At 47.3% G+C, this 22,550-nt stretch overlaps 1 protein-coding gene across 3 annotated transcripts in view; it reads right to left on the reverse strand.

Moving 5' to 3' along the window:
- Positions 1 to 1,136: 1,136 nt before the first annotated feature.
- SLC25A25 (solute carrier family 25 member 25) overlaps positions 1,137 to 22,550 on the reverse strand; it is a 42,377-nt gene continuing 20,963 nt past the window's right edge. The window contains exons 1-11 of one of the 3 annotated variants that reach the window (XM_056860272.1): positions 14,178 to 14,339; positions 7,959 to 8,085; positions 7,779 to 7,866; positions 6,752 to 6,787; positions 5,626 to 5,737; positions 4,259 to 4,417; positions 3,596 to 3,748; positions 3,315 to 3,422; positions 2,627 to 2,794; positions 2,009 to 2,159; positions 1,137 to 1,338 (exon numbers count right to left, since the gene is read on the reverse strand). In XM_056860272.1, the coding sequence (XP_056716250.1) occupies positions 1,154 to 1,338; positions 2,009 to 2,159; positions 2,627 to 2,794; positions 3,315 to 3,422; positions 3,596 to 3,748; positions 4,259 to 4,417; positions 5,626 to 5,737; positions 6,752 to 6,787; positions 7,779 to 7,866; positions 7,959 to 8,085; positions 14,178 to 14,336 (1,446 nt within the window). In that variant the 5' untranslated portion in view covers positions 14,337 to 14,339 and the 3' untranslated portion in view covers positions 1,137 to 1,153. Of the gene's footprint in view, positions 1,339 to 2,008; positions 2,160 to 2,626; positions 2,795 to 3,314; positions 3,423 to 3,595; positions 3,749 to 4,258; positions 4,418 to 5,625; positions 5,738 to 6,751; positions 6,788 to 7,778; positions 7,867 to 7,958; positions 8,086 to 14,177; positions 14,340 to 22,550 lie in introns of those variants that run through there. The other 2 variants (XM_056860271.1, XM_056860273.1) reach the window with 2 other exon arrangements.

Below are 22,550 nucleotides of genomic sequence, written 5' to 3' on the forward strand. Positions count from 1 at the left end.
GGACACCCAGTCCCTGGCCTTATGCAAAGCTACACCAGGTTGAAGCCCATCCTGTCCCCTGCCACCAAGTGCCAAGTCCAGGACTAGACAATGAAGACCTAAAAAGAGTTACACAGCAGCCAAAGCTCAGGGTCTTGAGAAGGGGGAGGGAGCTGCTGCCCACAAGACCAGGCAAGCACCTCGGTCAAGTTGCCGTGCAAAACGTGGAACGGGGAAACGGTGGTCCCCTTTCTCCCTGCCCGTGATGTGCTTAGATGCCAGAGATGGGTCAAGAGAAGCGGGTTCGCCTGGCCAGTCACGGAAGCCGTTCGCGGCGCCGGGCTGCCCGGCTGCCTTCTAAGTGTCCCCGGATCCAAACCCCTGAATGGTCCAAGCCTATCTGGCATGCAGGCACAGACACATGCAGGCCGCAAGGGGGCGCTTCTCCTTAATAAGTGCCTCTTGATAGCATTTGGAGACTTGTGCGCTCCATCAGCTCTACAAAAATAAAGATTTTCAGTTTCGGTTCGCCAGGATTTTTTTTTTTTCCCCCTCGAGCCATAGTTTTAAAGTACATTGCCATGTCAGAGTCGCTGAAGTAGAACGTGAATTGTTCCTACCCCCCCCCCCAAAAAGGAATGTAACGTAAACAACTAATGTTTCTGGCCCAGCAGCCATTCCTACCCAAGGCGAGAGATTTAAAACAACGGGTAGGACGAGTTAACAACTCAACAGGAAGAAGCTCTTTCAAGCAAGTCAGAAGGCGCTCCGTTCCCCCAGCTCCGAATAGAGAGAAGAGGTTCGGAAGCGGAGGGGATGCTCTCGGAGGCCTTCCTCCACTGCGCTCAGAGCTGGGCCAGCACTACGCTGCCAGCTCCAGGCACTCCCCTTGGGTGCCCGCAGTTTGGTCCCTTGCAAGCAGGGAATCCCAGCTGATGATGGAGAGAAACAAACACATAGCACTTGCGGTAGCGTAACAGCGAAAAAGGCCCGAGCCCCTCCCTAACCATTCCTGGACACGCACAACCCAGGATCTTCATAGCTTGGCTCAATCAGCTTAGTGTCGATCAACACATTCACAGAATGAAACGGCCATACACCTTAGGGGCTGCGGCCCCCCAAGATTATTGGGGTTTTTTTCTAAAAGAGTTCTGTGGGCACCGGCGCCCCCTTGTCATCGGGACTGCACACCCAGAGTCATCTTCAGGTTCTCATAGACCACGTAGCTGATGCTCACGGCCGGTATCACCTTCATAAAGTTGGGGGCCAGCCCTCTGTACAGGCCAAAAGCTCCCTCCGTCTTCAGGATGTGCTTGAAGAGTCCGCTCATCGTCACCTGTGGCGCTCCTTCAATCGAAGCTAGAAAGAGAAGGCGTCAAACAGCTGTCAAGAGCCTGAAGAGCCTTGGGATTATATGTCTATGAGTCATCGTGAGCCAAGTGGCAGATAGCCAGTGAACCAGGGCGCACAGATTCGGAAGCCAAGGAACACACATGAAGCTGCCTTATACTGAATCAGACCCTTGCTCCATCAAAGTCAGTATTGTCTACTCAGACTGGCAGCGTCTCTTCAGGGTCTCAGGTAGAGAGGTCTTTCACATCACCTACTCGCCTAGTCCCTTTAACTGGAGATGCCGGGGATTGAGCCTCTGGGACCTTCTCTATGCCAAGCAGAAGCTCTACCACTGAGCCACAGCCCCTCCCACAGTTCCTACAGTTGGGAAAACCCAACTGTAACAGCAGTGGCCAAACTCAGTTTGCCAGGCTGGGCAGAAAGGCTGTTACTGAACAGGGCTTACGGGGACTCTAAAACAACCAGAGGAAATCTGTAGCCCCAAGGTTGGGGGCTCACGATGTGGCAAACTGAGCCCAAAGGAGAGCATAAAAACTACAATGAATGAGATGGGGGAGGGGCACACCTACATGGAAGCAACGCTAGGCGGCCTCCATCCTCTTATATTCGGGGAAAGATCGACTGATTGCGACAGACTTCGCTCACCAAAAGTTACGATTCTCTCAAATGCTCTTACCTTGAGCTTGCATGCGTGTCCGTACTAGGGCCAGAGGATAACTGGCCAGCTGCCCACAGGTGCTTGACATGGTGCCACAGGCCAACAGAACGAACACCCCCGGGTCAGCGCTGTTTACAGCGTAACGTTGCAACCAGGTGTTTTTTAATGTCTGGGGGGAAAATCACAAACAAGCCAAACGTTAGCGGGAATGGACAGGATGGGGTCACACACTGTGAAGAAACCCTCCTGGATCATTTATTTGACAGGTTAAAAAAAGCAACCTTTGCTTACACATGAACACATGAAGCTGCCTTATACTGAATCAGACCCTTGGTCCATCAAAGTCAGTATTGTCCACTCAGACTGGCAGCGGCTCTCCAGGGTCTCAGATAGAGAGGTCTTTCACATCACCTACTTGCCTAGTCCCTTTAACTGGAGATGCCGGGGATGGAACCTGGGACCTTCTGCATGCCAAGCAGAGGCTCTACCACTGAGCCACAGCCCCTTCCCTTACAATATCTATGATTCTAACAGCTTTACAGGGGAATGAAACCGTGACTCAGTAGATGCCCAACTAAAATCCAACTTTCTTTGCAATGTCCCCCCCACCCCCAAACTTCTGCTGGGTCCTCTTACCTCATACACCGCCAGGTCAATGCCAGCGTACGGAATGATCCCAAGCATATTGGGGACGTAGCCTTTGTAGAAAGCAGCCATTCCTTCCTTGGCCATAATGTTCTTGGCACAGTCCAGCATCCCCAGGTACTGCCCTGTCTTGCGCAGAGCCATCCGAGTCTTCAGGACCTGACCCGTTGGAAGAAAAGAAGCATGAAGAATCCACAGAGCAGTTGGATTAAAGGGGGGTGCTGGCTAGCTGAAGTGGAACTAAGAGGGGGGAAAGGACTCCTTGGCTAAGCACTGCAATAGTCCTGCAACTCCACTCCCAGGCAAATCCACAAGGTCAAAAGAAATGGAAGGCGCACACCCCTCCCCTTGGGTGTGCTCAGCTCTCTATTCTAAAGGGGGGAGCAGGAGAATCCGTTCCTTTGCTACCATCCTAGAAGACCCCAAATGTGCTTTATGTAGGTGCCAAGCCCAACCGCGCAGAGGCCATGAAAGAGGAGAAGATTTTCCCGAGTGGTACTAAGGAAGAGCACATTGCTAGAGGAAATTCCAACTGGTGCGCCACAAAGGATGCAGCCACTGTGGGGAGAACGGCTTCTGAACGTTTGAAATCAGCTTGAGTCGGACCCAAGAGAGGAAGGAATAACGACTCTTGATGGCTGTCTGGGCATAACAGCCAAAAGTGACCTCAGCGGCTCACCTCCATGGGGTAGATGCTGCTCTGTGCGATGGCTCCTGCCAGTGAACCAGCTACGAGTCTCTCGTGAATCCTCAGCACCTCCTGGTCAGTACCAATTAAGCGCTTGATCTACAGAAACAAGAGAACAGCGAGGCATTATTTTTGACAGAGCCACATGCAACTGCCTGCATCCACTCACCTCTTTCTCCCTCCCACATTATTCTCACTGGTGGATCATAAACTCCACCAATTTCCACTCCCATAGGCACACAACACACCCACTTGTGCTCCCTGGGCTTTACCTGTTCATAGGCCATGAATTTAATGGCAGATTCTGGAGCGATCTTCAAGACGTTGATACCGTTCCCTCGCCAAAGTGACCTCGGGCCGCCCTCTCTGATCATCTGGGTGAAGCCACCGACAATGCACATGTTGTTGTTGCGAGAAGCATGGACCTGAAAGGGAGAAGGGATTTCAAATTGGACCCTGTCATGCAAGCTTAACAGCAAGGTTCCCTACTGCCCCACAATTCCAAGAGAAAGAGGCAGCCTTTTCATAGGGTCTTGCTTATCATCCAATTCAGTAATCTCATGAACAGCAAGGAGGGGAGGGGGAGGAAACGGGGGCTGGACTCTGGCACCAAAACAGAACTGATCATGAAAAACGGGGTCAGGGCGGTCCTGACCCCTGCTATGCAAAGTCCAAATTCTTCGTTTCAGAATGTGCTTTCTAGCAGAGGCTCTGCCTCTCTGCCCTTTGAGCGCAGAACAGGGAAAACAGCCAGCAAGTCACAGGTCATCCTGTCCAGCTAAAACCCTCAAAGCCACCTCTAAGGGAACGCTTGTTCTGCCAACGCTGCACAGCCCAGGGCCTCGGCCCATTTCAGGGCTTGTGTTGTGAGAACAGCTCTTCTGGGCCGTGCAGCAAGCAACACTGTAGTGTCTCCTTCTGAGTTTTCAACCTACCTGCATGAGCACTTTCAGGCGGTCCAAGGGAGCAGTACAGGTTCGAGACACGGCTCCCGCACCTCCACCTGCAACCAGGTGCCGCCACCACATCCCCGTCTGCCTCTCTTCCACGGTGAACTCATCCGGTACTGTCAAGTTCTCTCCCACGTCAAAAATCTGCAAGGCGATAACGCACAAATAAAACCACTTCCTTGAGCAGGATTATTAAAAAAAGAGCACTGTGACTTCCTCAAGAGGTCTGGTCACCTGTGACCGTGCTCCGAGAGGAAAGATCTAAGAACAGGGAAGCAATTAGCTCAGCTTCGCTACTGAAGACCCACATCACATTTGTGCAAGAGCAGCCGTATTGTTCCCCTATGCCTGTGAGGATCGCTCATAAGTCTGACATTCTTCACAGAGGCCCTCTGCATTGTAGCAGTTCTGGTTCACAGTGCCGGTCATTAGCCAGCTGCCTAGCTTGCCTGTTCAAAATGACTAACCAAGAGGAAAAAAATGGGGAGAGTACTGGAGTTCACAGGCTGATTTGATCTTGCTACGCAGCATTTAAATGCCGAATATATCACAGGCGGCTTGTATCGGTTTCCAGATTTGGCAGGAGCCAGTCATTAGCATACTTTGAGAGACCCAGTGAAGCAGTTCACAGGCTTTCCACTTCCATAAGAACACTAATTTTCACCTGGGCCAGACATTTTAAAAAACTAGACCCTGGAGGCACACACACACAAAAAAACAACCAAAACTCACAGAAGCAGGAAGGAACAAGAACTAGAAGGCAGTTTGTTCTCAGAGGAACTGATGGCAGAGGATAACAGTAGTTCAACCAAGGATTTCACAGTCGTTGTGCAGGAGACATTTTAATGTCTTACTGTCGAGTAGTATCCCCTTCCATAACCTCAGAATAGCTTTTATCTCCCTCCGGTTTCAAACCATGCTAATGGCTTGGATAGCTGGACGTTACTCACAGACACCATGGGCCTCTCGCCTATGTATTTGTGGAGTCGCTCCAGAGGACCTAACTCATTACACCTTATTCTGTCTTCTTTACACAGAGCCTAGATCTAAATTTCTCGGAGCATTCCTAAAGGGCCTAAATCTTTTTCCAGATCAGCTGCTCTTTCTCCTATCAGATGCCAATCCTGATGTTTCTTACAAAGTTTCACTCTTTGCTTTAGCAGCCAAGAAAATTCGAGCTAAAGCTGTTTTTAATCAGGGAATTTAACATATTTAATTACTAGCTTCTTGGGGGTCAGACTGTTTTGAAGTTATTTCAATGTTATTTTAAAGTTATTTTAATGATTTGTATAATAGATTGGGATGGCCTTCAGCCACAAACAATAAACTTTATCACACATCACATATCTTACCGTTGAGTGCTTCCAGTACAAGATGATCTCGGGGATGTTCTCCACAGGATGCAACAAATGATAGTCGCGCCACTCGTTCCAGTCTATCGTCATCGTCCCGTTCTTATCCATGCTGCAAGAATCAATTGGACAAGGCAAAAATGAATCAGAGCTTCATCCTCACTCTGCAGTTGATTCAGACCATGTTCTCAACACCAAACAGAATCACACAACAAAGCATTAGGTGGAGAGGGTCCCAGAGGACACGAAACTACAAGCCGAGCAAGCTCTACTGTACAAAGGCATAACATTCTGGAAGTGTCTCATGCAGCTGTAGGAGCATATGTTTTGATGGAAGCCCAGGGAGAGATGGGCATATCTGTGGTCACTGAGTCACCCATGACTGCAAGAACTAGACTCCTGATGTATTTGGGGAATGACATGGCCAAATAAAATCTCTGTACGAAATAAAATTCCATAGATCATTGTTGCTCAGGAATCGACTGATGACCATGTTTGGGGCCAAGCAAAGGAAATTTTTCTAACAGGCTACGTAATGACTGGTATGTGCTTGCATGCCTTCTTTTATAGGGCATGGTCCAAGCTGGATCTGTTTATTGTACAGACAAATTAATGCTTGTTCTCTACGTAATTCTTGATTCTCTGGATTGCATGACTTCTTCTGTGGAAGACTAGTACGCACGTGGGACCCGCCTTGTGAGAGCAAGAGGGAAGAGAAATCTAACTTGAGGGATTCTTTCCAATTAGATGTAACTAGGACCTGGATAAGAATCCCATCTGAAGAGCTGGCTTTTAACTGCAGCTATGAGCGTGGGGAAGGTTCCATCTCAGCCCAATATATAACTATGGGCAAGCCTCCACTCCCCACCACCAAAAAAAAAAAAAACTAATTTGGAGATGCATGGCCTACCCTGCAAAGTTGTTGTAACAGATACTAACCTCATGGAGGTGAAACCCTTTGAGGGCTCAAGGAAAGCACTATAAAGCAGCCATAGTAAATGAGACCTTCCATCAGATTTTTAATGCTCAGCTAACAAGTCTCGCTAAGGAGTTACTGCGTATTACCACAAAACACTGGCACACAGAGGACAAGGAAGCAGGCAAGAACACACAAACCGGTACTTACTATGTGACAGGACCCCAGAAGTGCCCCGTCCTTATTCTGATAGACAGACAGGTAGGCAGAGACAGAGGGGAGGATGAGAACGGGGGGTGGGGGAGGTAAAAGGATACAAACAAGTGAGTTAAGAGTTAGTGCCACATGCACACAGTGGAAAGCATTTTCAAGGTGTTAAGAAGCACGCACATGAAAGTGGGGAGCACCGGAAGACACGCTTTAGGACAGTCATTCATTTAAGCCACCACTCCTGTATTAGTAAAGCACACTCCGCTCTAAGAACAGAGATCCAGAAGAAGAAGAAGAAGAGTTGGTTTTTATATGCCGACTTTCTCTACCACTTAAGGAAGAATCAAATCGGCTTACAATCATCTTCCCTTCCCCTGTGAGGTAGGTGAGGCTGAGAGAGTGTGACTAGCCCAAGGTCACCTAGCAGGCTTCACGCGCAGGTGTGCGGAAACAAATCCAGTTCACCGAGTAGCCTCCGCCGCTCATGTGGAGGAGTGGGGAATCAAACCCGGTTCTCCCGATCAGAGTCCGCCGCTCCAAACCACCGCTCTTAACCTCTGCACCAAGCTGGCTGGCAAGATTACGAACCGGCCCTTTCCTGGCAGAGATCCCTGCTCAGCTGTCACAATATTCAGACCAGCATCCTCTCAGTCCAGTCAGCAGGAGGAAAGTCACAAGCACAAACCCCCACCCCCCGCCAGAGCGGAGCACACCCTTTCTGCAGACTGCCGTCTCCACACTGCCATCTCAGGTGGTGGAAGGCTGTATTTGCTTTTGGCATCACATGCTCTTAGGAATTCTGCCTGAGCTGTGTCCTCACTTTAAACTGTCCTGCAATTCCGGGAAAAGGGGTGGGTGCCTACTCACCTGCTTTGTGATCACTACTCTAACGCTAGTTGCTACGAGGAAAAGGCCCCACAGCAGAAGTTTCATGGAAAACGGAGACGGGAAAGAGAAGGTAACCTAAGGTCGTGCTGTACACTGTGTTCCCTGGAGTGGAAACGGTGCAAGCGGTTGGGATGCTCACCTCTTGAGAATTTTTTCTGCCTGCTGTTCGGAGATCTTGACTCCCAGATCCCGAAGGGACTGCACAATCTCCTGGGCATCGATGCGGCCTGCAAAAAGAAAAGACATGACACATGAGGCTCCGGCTCCCAGAATGAGAAGTCCAAGTCTTGGCTCCCAGGAGCTATCAGCACCCACTCACCATCGTTCTTCTTATCAAGACTCTTGAAAACCAGCCTCAGTTTCTTCTCGTGGTCTTGGAGGTAGTGAACGAACTCCTCAAAGTCCAGCTGCCCATCCAGGTCCTTATCTCCAGCTTTTACAATTTTCTGTTAAAAACAAAGAGGAAATTAAAATAAGCTTTGTTGTTTTCTTGTATGTGTGTGTGTGTGTGGGGGGGGAATTAATATCCCCTGAAGTTCTTTTTTCTTTTCAAGATTTGTAAAGACAGTTGCAACCACACGTGTTTGAGGGTAACTTGCTCACAGTGCCCTAGATACCCCAAAAAGCTGCTTCTGCAGGGTTTCACAAATAACCACTGGGGTGATTAATATTGAAGACTCCAGCATACTCCCTCACAGGAGTATTTTTTTTTTTTTTTTAGGAAAAAAGCAGACACCACAAGAAACCAGTACCTTTCAAAATGGTGCTGGGGCAGTATGCCACAAATTGCTCATACACACACACAGTATCATTCCTGCCCTGTAAAACTTCCTAGGACTCGCAATAATGGGTTTAAATTGAGGGCGGAAAGGTACTGGCTGGATATTAGGGAAAAATTTTTTACAGTAAGAGTTGTTCGACAGTGGAATCGGCTGCCTAGGGAGGTGGTGAGCTCCCCCTCACTGGCAGTCTTTAAGCAGAGGCTGGACAAACACTTGTCAGGGATGCTCTAGGCCAGAGGTGGGGAACCTTTTTCCTGCCAAAGGCCATTCGCACATTTATAACATCTTTCGGGGGCCATACCAGGTGTAGATCTCCCGGTGGGGGGGGGGAAGAGGCTAGGGTTGCCAGGTCTCCAGCCACCACCTGGAGGTTGGCAACCCCAGGGGAGGCCACCCAGAGAAGGCCTGCAGGGCGCCCCCACTCCCCCCTCCCAGGTGGGAGGGCAGCCAGCGGTGGGCCCCAGAAAACGAGGCGCCAGAGGGGCGCAGCCCACAGCCGATTGGCAAGGGAGGAAGGGAGGAAGGAAAACAGAGAAAGAGGAAAAGGGAGGGAGGGAGAAAGAGAGAGAAAGGGAGAAAGAAATGGAGAGAGGGGAAGAAAGAAAGAAAAGGACGGAGGAAAAGAAAAAAACAGAGGGAGACAAAGAAAGAGACAGAAAAAGAGGGAGGAAGAGAAGGAGAGAAAGGAGAAAGAGTGACAGAAAAAGAGGAAGAGAGAAAAGCCTCCCTCCCCCCCCCACACACACCCACGCATGCCGGCCTGCGTGACCGGGGCCCAGCCACCCCACCTCCCCCACACACACCCGGCGGTGCACGGAGCACCAAGCAACCGGGCCCCAGTCTCCGTGCACTCCCCCCCAGAGTCCATAAAAGCCCCCCTCAAGCCCAATCGTCTCCCGCATGCATGCTCTGCCGCCGGCCTCTCCCCCCCTCCCGCTGCTCAACAGTCGACAGGCAGTGAGAGGGGCTTACAATGTGCTGCAGCGTTCCTGCACGCCGCAGCTGTAGGGGGCAGCCTTGGGGGAAGAGTCCCTCCCCCTCCCTTCTCACCGACCAACAACCAACAGTCAGTGAGAGGAGGTCCAAAGGGTGCTACAAGAGCGCTGTAAGCCGTGGCCCCAGGAACACCCTCGGGGAGGGCCACCCTGCGCCCCGCCTCCGCGGCAGGGTTCCCGGAGCTCCCGAGGGCCACAAAAAATGTCCTCGGGGGCCGCATAAGGCCCCCGGGCCTGAGGTTCCCCACCCCTGCTCTAGGCTGATCCTGCATTGAGCAGGGGGTTGGACTAGATGGTCTGTATGGTCCCTTCCAACTCTTCTTCAAACAGTGGAATGCGAAAAGGGCACAACGTGGTCTCTGTAGATCAGAAAGCCGAGCCTCATGAGCTATTCGAAATAGCAACTGCCTGCCAAGCGCAAGTAAAGTTTACAAGTCCTTCTTCCTTGACTACGTATGTATACATGCATGTACGTACACTTACACATATCGACTATACACACACACACACACACACAACTCTTGCTAAATAAATACAGAAGAGACTCATAGATATCAGAGCAATTCAGTTGCTTCATACACTCATGCCTATTTTTAGACCAGCAATTTCTGGGGAAAACTAACTGCAGCCAGAGAAGTCTTGCTTGCAAAACTAACATTCAGGGTGACTTCCAAAGATAATGGCAACTCAAGGATGAACTGGTTTGGTCACCCTGCAGTTAGACACTTGTGCAAGATCTTGGGGGAATATGTATATTTTGGAGCAACAGCCAGAAAAGTAGGAAACTTCACCTGTAACATTCCACTTAGCTTCCTTAAGCAGAAAAGAGTGCCTCAGACCTTGGCCAATAGGTGGCTGTGGCTTTTGCATATCTATGAGGATATTTGTTCAGCACAATTAATGATGTAAGTCACCCAGCAAGGACCAAGTTACTCCTTAACCAGGCTTCACTTGCCTGCCTGCTAATCCCCACAGATCACAAGACTTTGATTCACATGAGGGGCTGTGGCTCAGTGGTAGACCATTTGCTTGACAAGCAGAAGGTCCCAGGTTCAATCCCTGGCATCTCCAGTTAAAAGGACCAGGCAGTAGGTGATGTGAAAAGACCTCAGCCTGAGACCCTGGAGAGCTGCTGCCAGTCTGAGTAGACAATACTGACTTTGATGGACCAAGGGTCTAATTCAGTATAAGGCAGCTTCATGTGTTTGGGCTGGGTGAGTTCAGATCTTAGGGAGGGGCAGTGGCTCAGTGGTAGAGTATCTGCTTGGCATGCAGAAGATCCCAGGTTCAAACCCGGCATCTCCAGTTAAAGGGACTGGGCAGGTAGGTGATGTGAAAGACCTCTGCTTGAGACCCGGGAGAGCCGCTGCAAGTCAGAGCAGACAGTACTGACTTTGATGGACCAAGGGTCTGATTCAGTATAAGGCAGGTTCATATATTCATATGTGGTCTCCCTTAGCTGGAGTTATCAGATCAGAACGTGCCTGGGGTAGATGCTGGTGAAGTTACAGGTCCTGCCAAAATCTATTTTCTCTTGGAAGGCCATAAAATAAAACACACATGTGAGTGTGCTTTTTTCAGTGGCAATATGCTTTCTATATATTAAGGTCATGTAACATATATCACATTGCATGGGAACCCTGTGAAGGACCATTCCTGTACCTATACATACAGGAGTATGCTTTCCTTTTCCCCCGGTTCTGCCTAACGCTAAACTTAGACCTTAGTATAATTTAATACCTTTCCTAATTTAACCTTAACACGGGTGCCCAGTTATCATCTCCAATGACCTTTCATATGTCCAAGGTGCCTCTAATCTGGAGTCATATGACGGTTGTAAAAAAAAACAAAAAACCAGGAGACAGGAGAGGCTGCCATTCATGTGCTAAAGATAGAAAGAAACCTCTGGCATGTCAGCAGATAACTGTCAACCAGCTGATTCAGGATTTCGCTCTCTCAAATATCCCCTTGGGAGAGCCGCAGATTTTGCAATTCCTGAAAAAAAAGTCCTGAAAAAGCTAGAAAATGCAGGACTCCTCCAGAAGGCACACTGTGGCGGCATGGGGTGAAGGGGAGAGAGACGACATGGTGAAATGTCTACTTGCACAGTCAAATTAGCTGCTGAATTCTTTCCTGCTTGTGATGCAAACGGCCTCTAATTTTACATCACTAGCCTTGCATCATGGCCCGCACTTCCTACATGCACAGAAAGCCCACACATTGATTAGCTCTGACCAAGCAGAACACATCATTTTTACAACTCTGCTTCAAAAACTCAGGCAGCATTTATTTCCTAGCTTATAGCCCTCTAAGTTCCTGTAAGTCCTCCCTCATAACCAAGTTCTAACGCACAGTTCTACAAATGCAGACCCTCTTCCCACGTAGCTACTTGGATAATGACAAGATATTAGTTTAAAGAGCAGTACACAAAACCCGGTACTACAGCAAAAAGAAAGAATCAGATGGACATCTGCGGACAGTTCTCTGGTCTTGATAATTTGGCTGCAATCCTGACAGCGCTTACAATGGAGTAAGCCCCACTGAGCTCAGTGGGACTCATTTCTGAGTAAGCATGTTAGGGTTGCACTGTAAATCTCTACAAGTGAAGTAGTGTTTATTCTTTACCTTCCCTGAAAACAAATGAGTAATCAGTTTAATGACTACCTGAAGAATCTCTGTTAAGTAGACTGGTTTGCACACCACTTTGGTTGAGTAGAACAGGCCAATTTCAGTCTTGCATAATCTATGTTTTGGATTTGGGTATGATTTAAATTATTGCAACAGCCAGTTATTCCAATTATTCCAACAACCAGCAGATGTGTGTGGATTATTGCGCACCCATTCCTGTGCAGGAGGTACTGGTTGCCGAGCTGTAGAAAGATACCCAAATCAAAATGATCCTAGTAGCACAAACTCCAATTATCTCAGGAAAAGCACCTAACATTTAAATTGCAAATTGGATGGCTGAAAGAAACAGGTGCCACTGCATGGATGAAATGAAGACCCACTGTCAACTACTAACAACCCTCAAGGTTTCATGCTTGCACTCTTGCAAGCCAGCGCAGTGTAGTGGTTAAGAGCAGCGGTTTGGAGCTGTGGACTCTAATCTGGAGAACCAGGTTTGATTCCCCACTCCTCCACATGAGCAGCAAACACTAATCTGGTGAACCAGGTTGGTTTTCCCTCTCCTACACATAAGGCCAGCTGGGTGACCTTGGGCTAGTCACAGCTCTCTCAGCCCTACCTACCTCACAGGGTGTCTGTTGTGGGGAGGGGAAGGGAAGGTGATTGTAAGCCGGTTTGATTCTCCCTTAAGTAGTAGAGAAAGTAGGCATATAAAAACCAACTCTTCTTCTTCTTTTCCGTAGGACCACAAGGGCAGCTTTTGTGGTTGCCAAGAAAACTTGTGGCTAGGAGTTCTGTAGATTATTGCAACTGATGGTGCTGTAAGATTGGAACACATGTGCCACAACTCATGTAGTTCACACTTTAGCCCTGACTTCTAGAAACTGACTCAACAAGCTCAATGCAGCTCGGTCATGCCCAACCATGCCTGCCAGGCGCTTGACAGTCCTGCTCATGCAGTCCCAGGCAAGAAGCCAAAAATGGAGATTAGCTGCGATATGTGGCAGACGGGTTGCATTGATCTGAAGCCGTGCAGGCAAACCTGTGATTTTTCTGATCTTCAGATTAGACCTCCAAGCAGCTGGGTCTCTGCTGTGTTCTAACAGACAACCGTGGTCAAATAATTCCTTAAGCAACACCCCGTGAAGACAGCTCTCTGACAAACGCTTGCTCCCACTCGCATTTCCATTCCAGCCTATGCTTGCCAAAGGGAAAATCGGTGGGTATCCTTCTACTCCTCACAGTCCCTTTCCCTCAACAATGCTACCCAGTACACTTTTTATACCTTTAGTCTGTCTCCCCCCCCCCAATTATTTCCCCAAGGTACTGCAGAAGGACTTTGCTCATCCTAATCCACATGAAACGGATAGGGAACTGGGGATTCTCCACAACTTTCTGACTATAGATAGAACCACTGAAGACAAAGGGACATGATCTGCAATTATCAGAAATGAGAAAACCTACGCCCTTTGGAAAATTGGGGGGGGGGGGCAGTGTGAAGCCATGGAAAGAAATGGGATTGAGCGTGAGAAACCCATTGTTAACCTCTACCCAGCCAGGAAGCTCTCAGAGTGGGCATACAATTACTTTTCAACATAACCTACTTCGGAATCCCATGAAGAAAATAAGAATTTGGAGAAGAGCAAAAAAAAACCAATATAGAAATTAACAGCAGTAATGGAACAGCAATAAAGGAAGCCACAGCCTTCAGTTTGCAAGATCTGAGCAAGGCTGTCAAAGATAGGACATTTTGAAGGACTTTGACTCATAGGGTCGCCATGAGTCGGAAGCGACTTGACGGCACTTAACACAAACACACACACACACACACAATGGAAGCTACCAAGGCAGCAGCCCAGCTCCAGAACAGAGAGCCAGTTTGTACAGCACATGGTGTTGGCCTTACAACAAGGAGGTCTAAGTCCAAATCTTTCCTCAGTCATGAAACTCACTGTGTGTGGGTGGGCCCAACACACAGTTTAACCTACCTCGCAAGGTTACTGTGAAGATTGAAAAGGAGAGGGGAGACAAAGCATGCCATCCTAAACTTCTTGAAAGAAGGTGGGATTATACACTGAAAGAACAGATCGGAAGAACCCAACAATATTACTTGGAAAGCCGAGTCTCCATCCGTACCTGCTTCCATTGGCGATAGGTAGAGAATTCCTGGGAAGGAACAAAGAGGCTCAGTCTGAAGATGGACTTGAGTTCAGCAGGAAGCCCTTTTGATTCAAAGTACTCAAATTCTGCCTGGGACTCGCCAAACGCCGGCACGTAAAGGCACAGGCAGAGCATTTTCAACCTCTCAGCTGCTCATTCAGTTTGCCGGCTCCCTTCACTCGCTCCCTTCAGCAGGCTGGGAGGAAATGCCGGGAAGTCTCATGACACATGTCTATGAGCTGTCCCCGACCGGCTTTCATTGGCTGCCGGAGCCCTGCCCTTTTGCTTAAAAGGAAAGCCTTCTTAGCTCAAGCCCTGCCCAGACAGCCAATGAAGCCCTGGATTCTTGGCCAAGAGCATGTGAGCGGAGGCTGGATTGCTCAACTCTGGGCTTTCGTAAAAGCCTACGTCACTTTCGCTGTCGTCATGTGCCGGGTAAACCCTCCACATACTCTCCCAAGACTTCGGAGCTGCTCCACGCAGCAGCTCCAACATCCAGTTCAAGAGGGTGCGAAAAGCCCTGCAATTATAAGGAGAGGACAGATCCACGGTAGATTCACCAGGGACTGAGTACACAAGGGTGTAAGTCCTATCTGAAAGGCACTTAAGCAGCTCAGGCTGCCCTCTGCATACCTTAGCAGTCCTTTCCATTAAATACATGTGGGTGGGGAGGAGAGGCAAGAGACATTTACCCTCCAGCTGAACAGAGCTGGAACATGATTTAAGACAAAACAGGGCTCATGTCAACTCAATTATCTATGTGCCACAGCTTCAGAGCCTGTGCCTCAGTGCTGAGGCAATGTTCAAAAGATCCATTCAAGAGGATGTGGGTATGAACAGTGATCTATTTCACCTTCGCCCCTCATGGACAGACTGTCCTTTTCTACTGTAAGAGGAAGTGAAAAGAATTGCCAGGCGAAATGGAGCAGCTGCAAACATTTTGCATTCAAGTACACCACAGGCAGGCACCATGAACACATGAAGCTGTCTTATACTGAATCAGACCCTTGGTCCATCAAAGTCAGTATTGTCTACTCACACCGGCAGCATCTCTCCAGGGTCTCAGATAGAGAGGTCTTTCACATCACCTACTTGCCTGTTCCCTTTAACTGGAGATGCCGGGGATTGAACCTGGGACCTTCTGCATGCCAAGCAGAGGCTCTACCACTGAGCCACAGCCCCTCCACCATGCACCTCACTGTGCCCAGTGACATACAAACATACTTTGCAAAGCAAATGTGTAATTTAATACTCAGCTGCTGGGTCAGGAGACTCTGCACTTGAGGAGAAACTGGAATGCCACCAACAAATGAGCATTTCACACAAGCCTGTTCGTACCAACTCTAGAACTGCAGACTCTGGCCCAGCTCACATGAACCTGGCAATTCTCCTTTTGCGTCCATTCACTTCAATACATGGGATATTTCCATAGCAAGCATAGAGAGGCAGGTACTAGTCGCTCACTAGTTGTCTTAGCCTCACAAACAGACCGGGGACTGGCTCACAACATCCTGGGTACGGGTAATGAGGGCAAGAAATGAGCCCTGGAATGGGGTCTAAGTGCTTCTGAAACAGTTCCTGCTGGGGCGGGCAGGCAGGTTTGCACAGGTACCTCCAGCACACCACGCTAAGTACTCTTTGGCCAGACTGATGGAAATGCCTGACTGCTTCTTCCAGGTGCTGCAGAGGCATACGGGCAAAATTCAGCTTCTGCGTGTTTTTTGATGATGCAGGTTGCTACTTAGTATTTCTGTTTCCCTCAAGCGGTCTCCAGGGCTACACCAGAAATACTGTTGGAAAGAATATTCCAACAAAAAAAGGAAAGTTAAACTATGAGATTACTAGCCGGTTTCACTGCCCCTTCCATATTATAGGGCTGTACTTTGCCTCAATCCTACATGGAAGTAAACTGGTGGTCTAATTCTCACCAAGATGGGTAACCTGCATCTGTGTTATACCACTTCAAGTTGCAAACTGGGACTTGGATGATGGAATGCTTCCCAGGGCTTTTTCTTTGTGTGTGTGGGGTGTGTGTGTTCCTATAAATAAAACACTAGCTCTAGCAAATAAAACACTAACATTTCTCGTCACTACACGATTGCTCACCTTTGCAATGGGCAGCTCCCCTATATAGAATCACAGAATCGTAGAGTTGGAAGGGACCACCAGGGACATCTAGTCCAACCCCCTGCACAATGCAGGAAATTCATAACTACCTCACACACCCCACACCCCCAGTGACCCCTACTCCATGCCCCGAAGATAGCCAAGATGCCCTCCCTCTCATGATCTCCCTAAGGTCATAGACTCAGCATTGCTGACAGATGGCCATCTAGCCTCTGCTTAAAACCCTCCAGGGAAGAGCTCACCCCCTATTGAGGAAGCCTGTTCCACTGAGGAACCACTCTAACTGTTGGAAAATTCTTTCTGATGTCTAGACAGAAACTCTTTGGATTTAATTTCAACCCATTAGTTCTGGTCTGACCTTCTGGGGCAACAGAAAACAACTGGCTTTCTTTTCCCTACATCTGTCTTTCTTTTCCCTGCATCCCTTTAGGCCACTCTCAAACCCCAACCCTCATTTGTTCCATATCTTTCTGCTTCCCGTGGTCTTTTTGAGGCCCATACTCCATTTAGCTTCTTTTCTTAGGCCTTTCTGCCCGGCGTGCTTCTGAAATAAGTGAAACAGCCAAAGAAACCAGAAACACCCAATTTTCTCATGTTTGTTTTTAAATTAACAAGTTTCTAGCCCCTAAGGCCACAGCTGATTTGAAAGGGAGTGTGGTTCCTCAGAAAATCAAATGCTTTTTTGGGGGGTGGGGGGTAGACGACTTATAAAACAAGACTTTCAGGAGACATGGCTTTGGTATTTATGACTCACCCTTATTGTGGGTTGAAAGCAATACTATGTTGTCAAAGAGAAGACTGAGCAGAGAAGCTCAGGGTAAGAAGAGGCAGGCAAAAACATTAACTTTAGGCACAAGGAGAATGCCTTACCCTCAGAAAGTTATAGAAGTTTCCATAGCTGTCCCACACAAGCACAGTTTCCAATGTGGAGCTGCATTGGAATAAACCCGAATAAGCCCTCGGAGGTAGCACTCACTAGAACTGGTAATGTATTTGACAATGTTTGCCACCCCATAAAAGAACCATAAAACAAGACAAGAAGCACATACACAACACAGTGAATCAACTTCACAGTGGCAAAGTTGTACAAAGTTTAATTATCTCCCCACACCTTATGTGCTCATACAGAACACAGTTCAGTTATAGATGAAAACAGGAATAAACTTTTCAAACACCTGTACATCTGCTTTTAAAACGTGTCTTCTCTGTTAGACAATTCTCCCACAAAGAAAATAAGCATTAAATACATTTGAGGAGAGTGCCTCAGCATCTCTGGCCAATACTTAAAGCAGGCTACAGGCTTCAACACTGTCACAGCTGGGTGTGGTGGGAGAGCCAAGCCAGATGTGGTCATGATTGCGCACAGACTCAGCACAGAACTCTTCCAACTAGTCATGGGACTGCTATTTGCTGGCCTGGAAGATGGATTCAAAGTCCTGAAGGAGAAGGGAGGGAGGATAGGAAGGGCAAATAAAGAAAGGTAAGCGGACTGGATGGACACATCAAAATCAAGTCCAAGTTTCCAAAGCAAACATGATTTTGCCAGCACAAAACGTGCCATGTCATTTTCCCTACCTTCTGTTCAGAACAGTAGTTCAGCTGCTGTACAACAGCACCCTGTTGCAATCTGGTGTGGGTATTTATTCCTTTATCTGACTGTAAGGCCTTAGCGCATTTAAACAGTATTTTGTCCCCAACATGAGTCTGAAGATGTATTTTTCCTACGGTATTCATGCAAGTTAACAGCATAAATGTTACCTGGACCAGGAACACTCTATCTTTTATTGGGGGGGGACTATTTTATTGGGGGGAGAGCCAGCGTAGTGTAGTGGTTAAGAGCGGTGGACTGATCTGGAGAACCGGGTTTGATTCCCCACTCCTCCACATGAGTGGCGAAAACTAATATGGTGAACTGGATTTGTTTACCCATTCCTCCAAGTAAAGCCAGCTGGGTGACCTTGGGCTAGTCACACTCTCTCACCCCCACCTACCACACAGGGTGTCTGTTGTGTGGAGGGGAAGGTGATTGTAAGCCGGTTTGATTCTTCCTTAAGTGGTAGAGAAAGTCGGCATATAAAAACCAACTCTTCTTCTTCTATTCACATGACCGAAGTGATAAATATCAAAAGATTACATAAGAATACAAGAGCAGCCCTGCCGGATCAGACCAGTGGCCCATCTAGTCCAGCAACCTATTTCACACAGCAACCAGTCACCCTGGAGGACCAATAAACAGGGTTGAGAGGCTACCTCCTCCCCGATGTTGCCTCTTAGCCCTAGTAATCCAGAGGTCTGCATCCTCTGTATATAGAGGTTCCCTTTAGCCACCATAGCCAATGATGGACCTCTCCTCTATTAATCTGTCTGATCTCCTTTTATAGCCACCTATGCTCAAAGTCACTGAGCAGTGAATTCCACAGTTCAAATACTCATTGAGAAGAAGTACTTCCTTTTATCTGTCCTGAATCTATTGCCCATCAACTTCGTTGGGTGCTCCCAAATGCTAGTATTATGGTAAGAAGGAGAAAAAAGTTCTCTCTATTCACTTTCTCCATCCCATACATAATTTTATAAACCTCTAACATATCCCCTCTCGGCTATCTCTTTTCTAAATTGAAAAGTTCTAGCCTCTTTAGCTTTCCTCATAGGAAAAGCGCTCCAACCCCTTAATTAGATCAGCTAATTCCACCCTACCTTCCTTTCTAGTGTTAAGCTCTGAGTTTTACACAAATATCATGTGATAAAAGGCTCACACATTTGCCCCAATTTTCAGGGTTACACCGAACTAAAATGTCACATTTTCGGCACACATTTATCCCATTTTCCTGTTTGACCACTTAGATCCTTTTTTAATTACCATCTTACAAACTGTGCCCTTTTATTTCTGTTACCTAACCAGGCTTAACCCCCTCTCTGACGTCTGTCCCCATAGAAAACAGGATCCTCCCCCCCTCTCTCTCATATTAAGCTGCCAACTCCAAGTGAACAGATGTAATCTGGAGATAGACATTTAAAATTCACCTCTACTTGGCATAGATCAAAACCTGGAAAAAGCCAGAAAAGAGCCACCTAGCTCCTGCAGTAGTGGTGCATACTCATCAGTCGGGAGACAAATCAAAGTATTTGGAATTTACAATCTACATTCATTCTATTTGACTGTTGGAAAAGGAATAGTACTAATGCTCCCCCCAACACACACACCAACATTCTTTGGCAAAACACTCAACTTCAGCTCTGCTTCAAAAGGGTGTGAAACACAAATACGGGATTTAATGCTGTTTTTTGGTAATGCAGTGTTAATAAAACACTACTCACTCTGTAAATGCTTTTCACTGATATTCTTTCCAGTGGCGTAGCTGCTTTTGCACATATAAGTATTCTCATTGGATACCATCACAGCTACAATAAATGAAATCTATGCCTCAGAATGGTGACTAGATATATAAACATTCCAGACAGAACCAGAATTGTTATTCTGCAGTTCTGACCAGCTGTGCTGCTTCTTTAAGCAACAGGTACCAAAGCAGCACCTGGCTCATACCCACTGGCTTGCACCCTCCTGTTTCATTTCAAGACCGTTTCCTTTCAACTAATATTCAGTGCTGGTGAGAGAGTTGTGCGAAAGGGCTGTGTGTCAGCATACAGGTGGAAAATTTGCACTGGAGTGTGGTGTGCACAACACATGCTCACTGAAGATTTTTCAGCAGAGATTCTAGGTTTCCATTTCTTAAGACAGCCTTCAGAAAGAGCCAGATAAACAGTTCAAATGTACCTCCCCCCACCATGGGCATGCACTTATCCAATGACTTCAAAAAGCCACCCATGAACACCAAGCACGAAGTTAGTCTATGACTTCTAAGCAACTGGTTCTTAGGGAGAATATTATATTATTATTAATATTAATGCCTTCTGTCATCTCTCTCTCTCTCTCTCTCTCTCTCTCTCTATCTATCTATCTATCTATCTATCTAACTATATATAGAGAGAATGATTGCAATTCTAACATTTTCAAGCATCGCAGTTTTAGAGGACCTTTGTCCCTGAATTGCCACATCAGAATGCAATGTTGTGTCCACTCACGCTAAGCAATACAACAAAGCCCTTCATCCCCAGCAATCCTCAGAATTTAATTCACGTCTACTAATTCTTGCCCTAGAGATACTTCACAAAACAAATATCCCACAGGATAAAGTAATCCTGAAGAAAAAAAAATACTGTGGCATTCATAACAGTGCAGAATAAACTTCAGTACATTATTTATTTATTATTATTTGTTTACAAATCTTGTATCCCACTTTCTGCCCTTGCAAGGGCCACCAAGGCAGGTAATAATTTGAAACTTACTTGATAAAACCACATTTTAAAACCATTAAAATCAAACCCCCCCAACACACATCATCAAAACAAATTAAAAACAGAGTTAAAATACATAGAAAACATAACAACAGCAATTAAAACTTTGATTAGGAAGGAGGGATCTTGGAGGGAATGCCAAATGAAACAAACAAACAAACAAACAAAAAAGTCTTCACCTGTTGGCGGAAGACAGCAACAGAAGGAGACAGGTGTCTCTCCCTGGAGAGAGAAAAGGGCAAGAGTCCAGTAGCACCTTAAAGACTAACAAAAATATTTTCTGGTAGGGTATGAGCTTTCGTGAGCCAAAGCTCATTTCTTCAGATACAGCTAAAATGTGAATCCATCTGTCTTTAAGTAGAGGAGAGTGAATTCAGAAGAGAGAGTACAAGAGCTTTGGTGCCGTGACCAAGAAGTTCGGATATTTACAGTGGTGTTCCTTTGTACGGCACACTGAAATGAACCACTGGGTTGGGTCCCGCAGGTCTCTTTCATCAATGGTAACCCTTGCCTCCAGGGCAAGGAGTCTTCCACTGGCACAAGAGGCCCTTGAGAAGCAGAAGGCTCTCTGCACCAGAAGAAAGCATTGCCAGTAACGCAGTGGATCTGTGGGATCCACCCCCTCCATGTACAATCCGCTACCCAATTTCTAGAAATATAATAGAATAATAGAGTAGAATAATATTTTGCCCTGCAATGGAAGATTAAATAGAAAGTTTAAAATGAAACCAATTTACAAATACTCAGGAAGAGGGTTTTTTCCTAGTGTGCCAGGAAGCATCTACAACATGCAGAGAACCTCTGGTAAACCAGCAAGCTTTCTATTATTACACTGATGAAAAGGTCTCAACTAGCTGTTGCTTTTCACACTGTGAATCCTGAAAACTGTGTGTGTGTAAAGTGCCTTCAAGTCGCAGCCGACTTATGGCGACCCCTTTTGGGGTTTTCATGGCAGGAGACTAACAGAGGTGGTTTGCCAGTGCCTTCCTCTGCACAGCAACCCTGGTATTCCTTGGTGGTCTCCCATCCAAATACTAACCATGGCCGACCCTGCTTAGCTTCTGAGATCTGACGAGATCAGGCTAGCCTGGGCCATCCAGGTCAGGGCTGGTTTATGCTTAATTATTCGGGAGGACAAGTCATTACTGTAGGGGGCATTTGCCACAAGGTAGAACAGAGAAGGGGAAAACATACTATGCAGAAACAAAATAAACCATTTAATACTATAGCTGACAAAGGGCAACTCAATCAAGATTTTGGGGTGGGTAAAAGTCTTTTATAAAGAAAGCAGCTGAACTCCAGAATTAACCTCTATGACCGCCAAAACAGAAGTTGGGGGTGACAAGGAGAAATGTGATTGACTGAACACAATAGTTGTGCCAATATATCATTTCTATCAACATTTTAAATACAAGGAAGAAAAAGAGTTTTGTTCCAGTAATCTCCCCCCCACCACGTCATCCCTGCTAGATACCCTGCCCAACCATGAGGAAAACAAAACCATTTATTACTGGACTGAGGGACTTGCTTTACTTAACTGTCCTTTGTTTATTTATCCCTGTGTCATCATCACTTTCTAAAGGTAAAGGTAAAGGTCCCCTGTGCAAGCACCGGGTCATTCCTGACCCATGAGGTGACGTCACATCCCGACATTTCCAAGGCAGACTTTGTTTACGGGGTGGTTTGCCAGTGCCTTCCCCAGTCATCTTCCCTTTACCCCCAGCAAGCTGGGTACTCATTTCACCAACCTCGGAAGGATGGAAGGCTGAGTCAACCTTGAGCCGGCTACCTGAAACTAACTTCCGTTGGGATCGAACTCAGGTCGTGAGCAGAGCTTTTGACTGCAGTACTGCAGCTTAACACTCTGCG

This window comes from Euleptes europaea, chromosome 14, assembly GCF_029931775.1.
Source record: "Euleptes europaea isolate rEulEur1 chromosome 14, rEulEur1.hap1, whole genome shotgun sequence".
Taxonomy (NCBI): Eukaryota; Metazoa; Chordata; class Lepidosauria; order Squamata; family Sphaerodactylidae; genus Euleptes; species Euleptes europaea.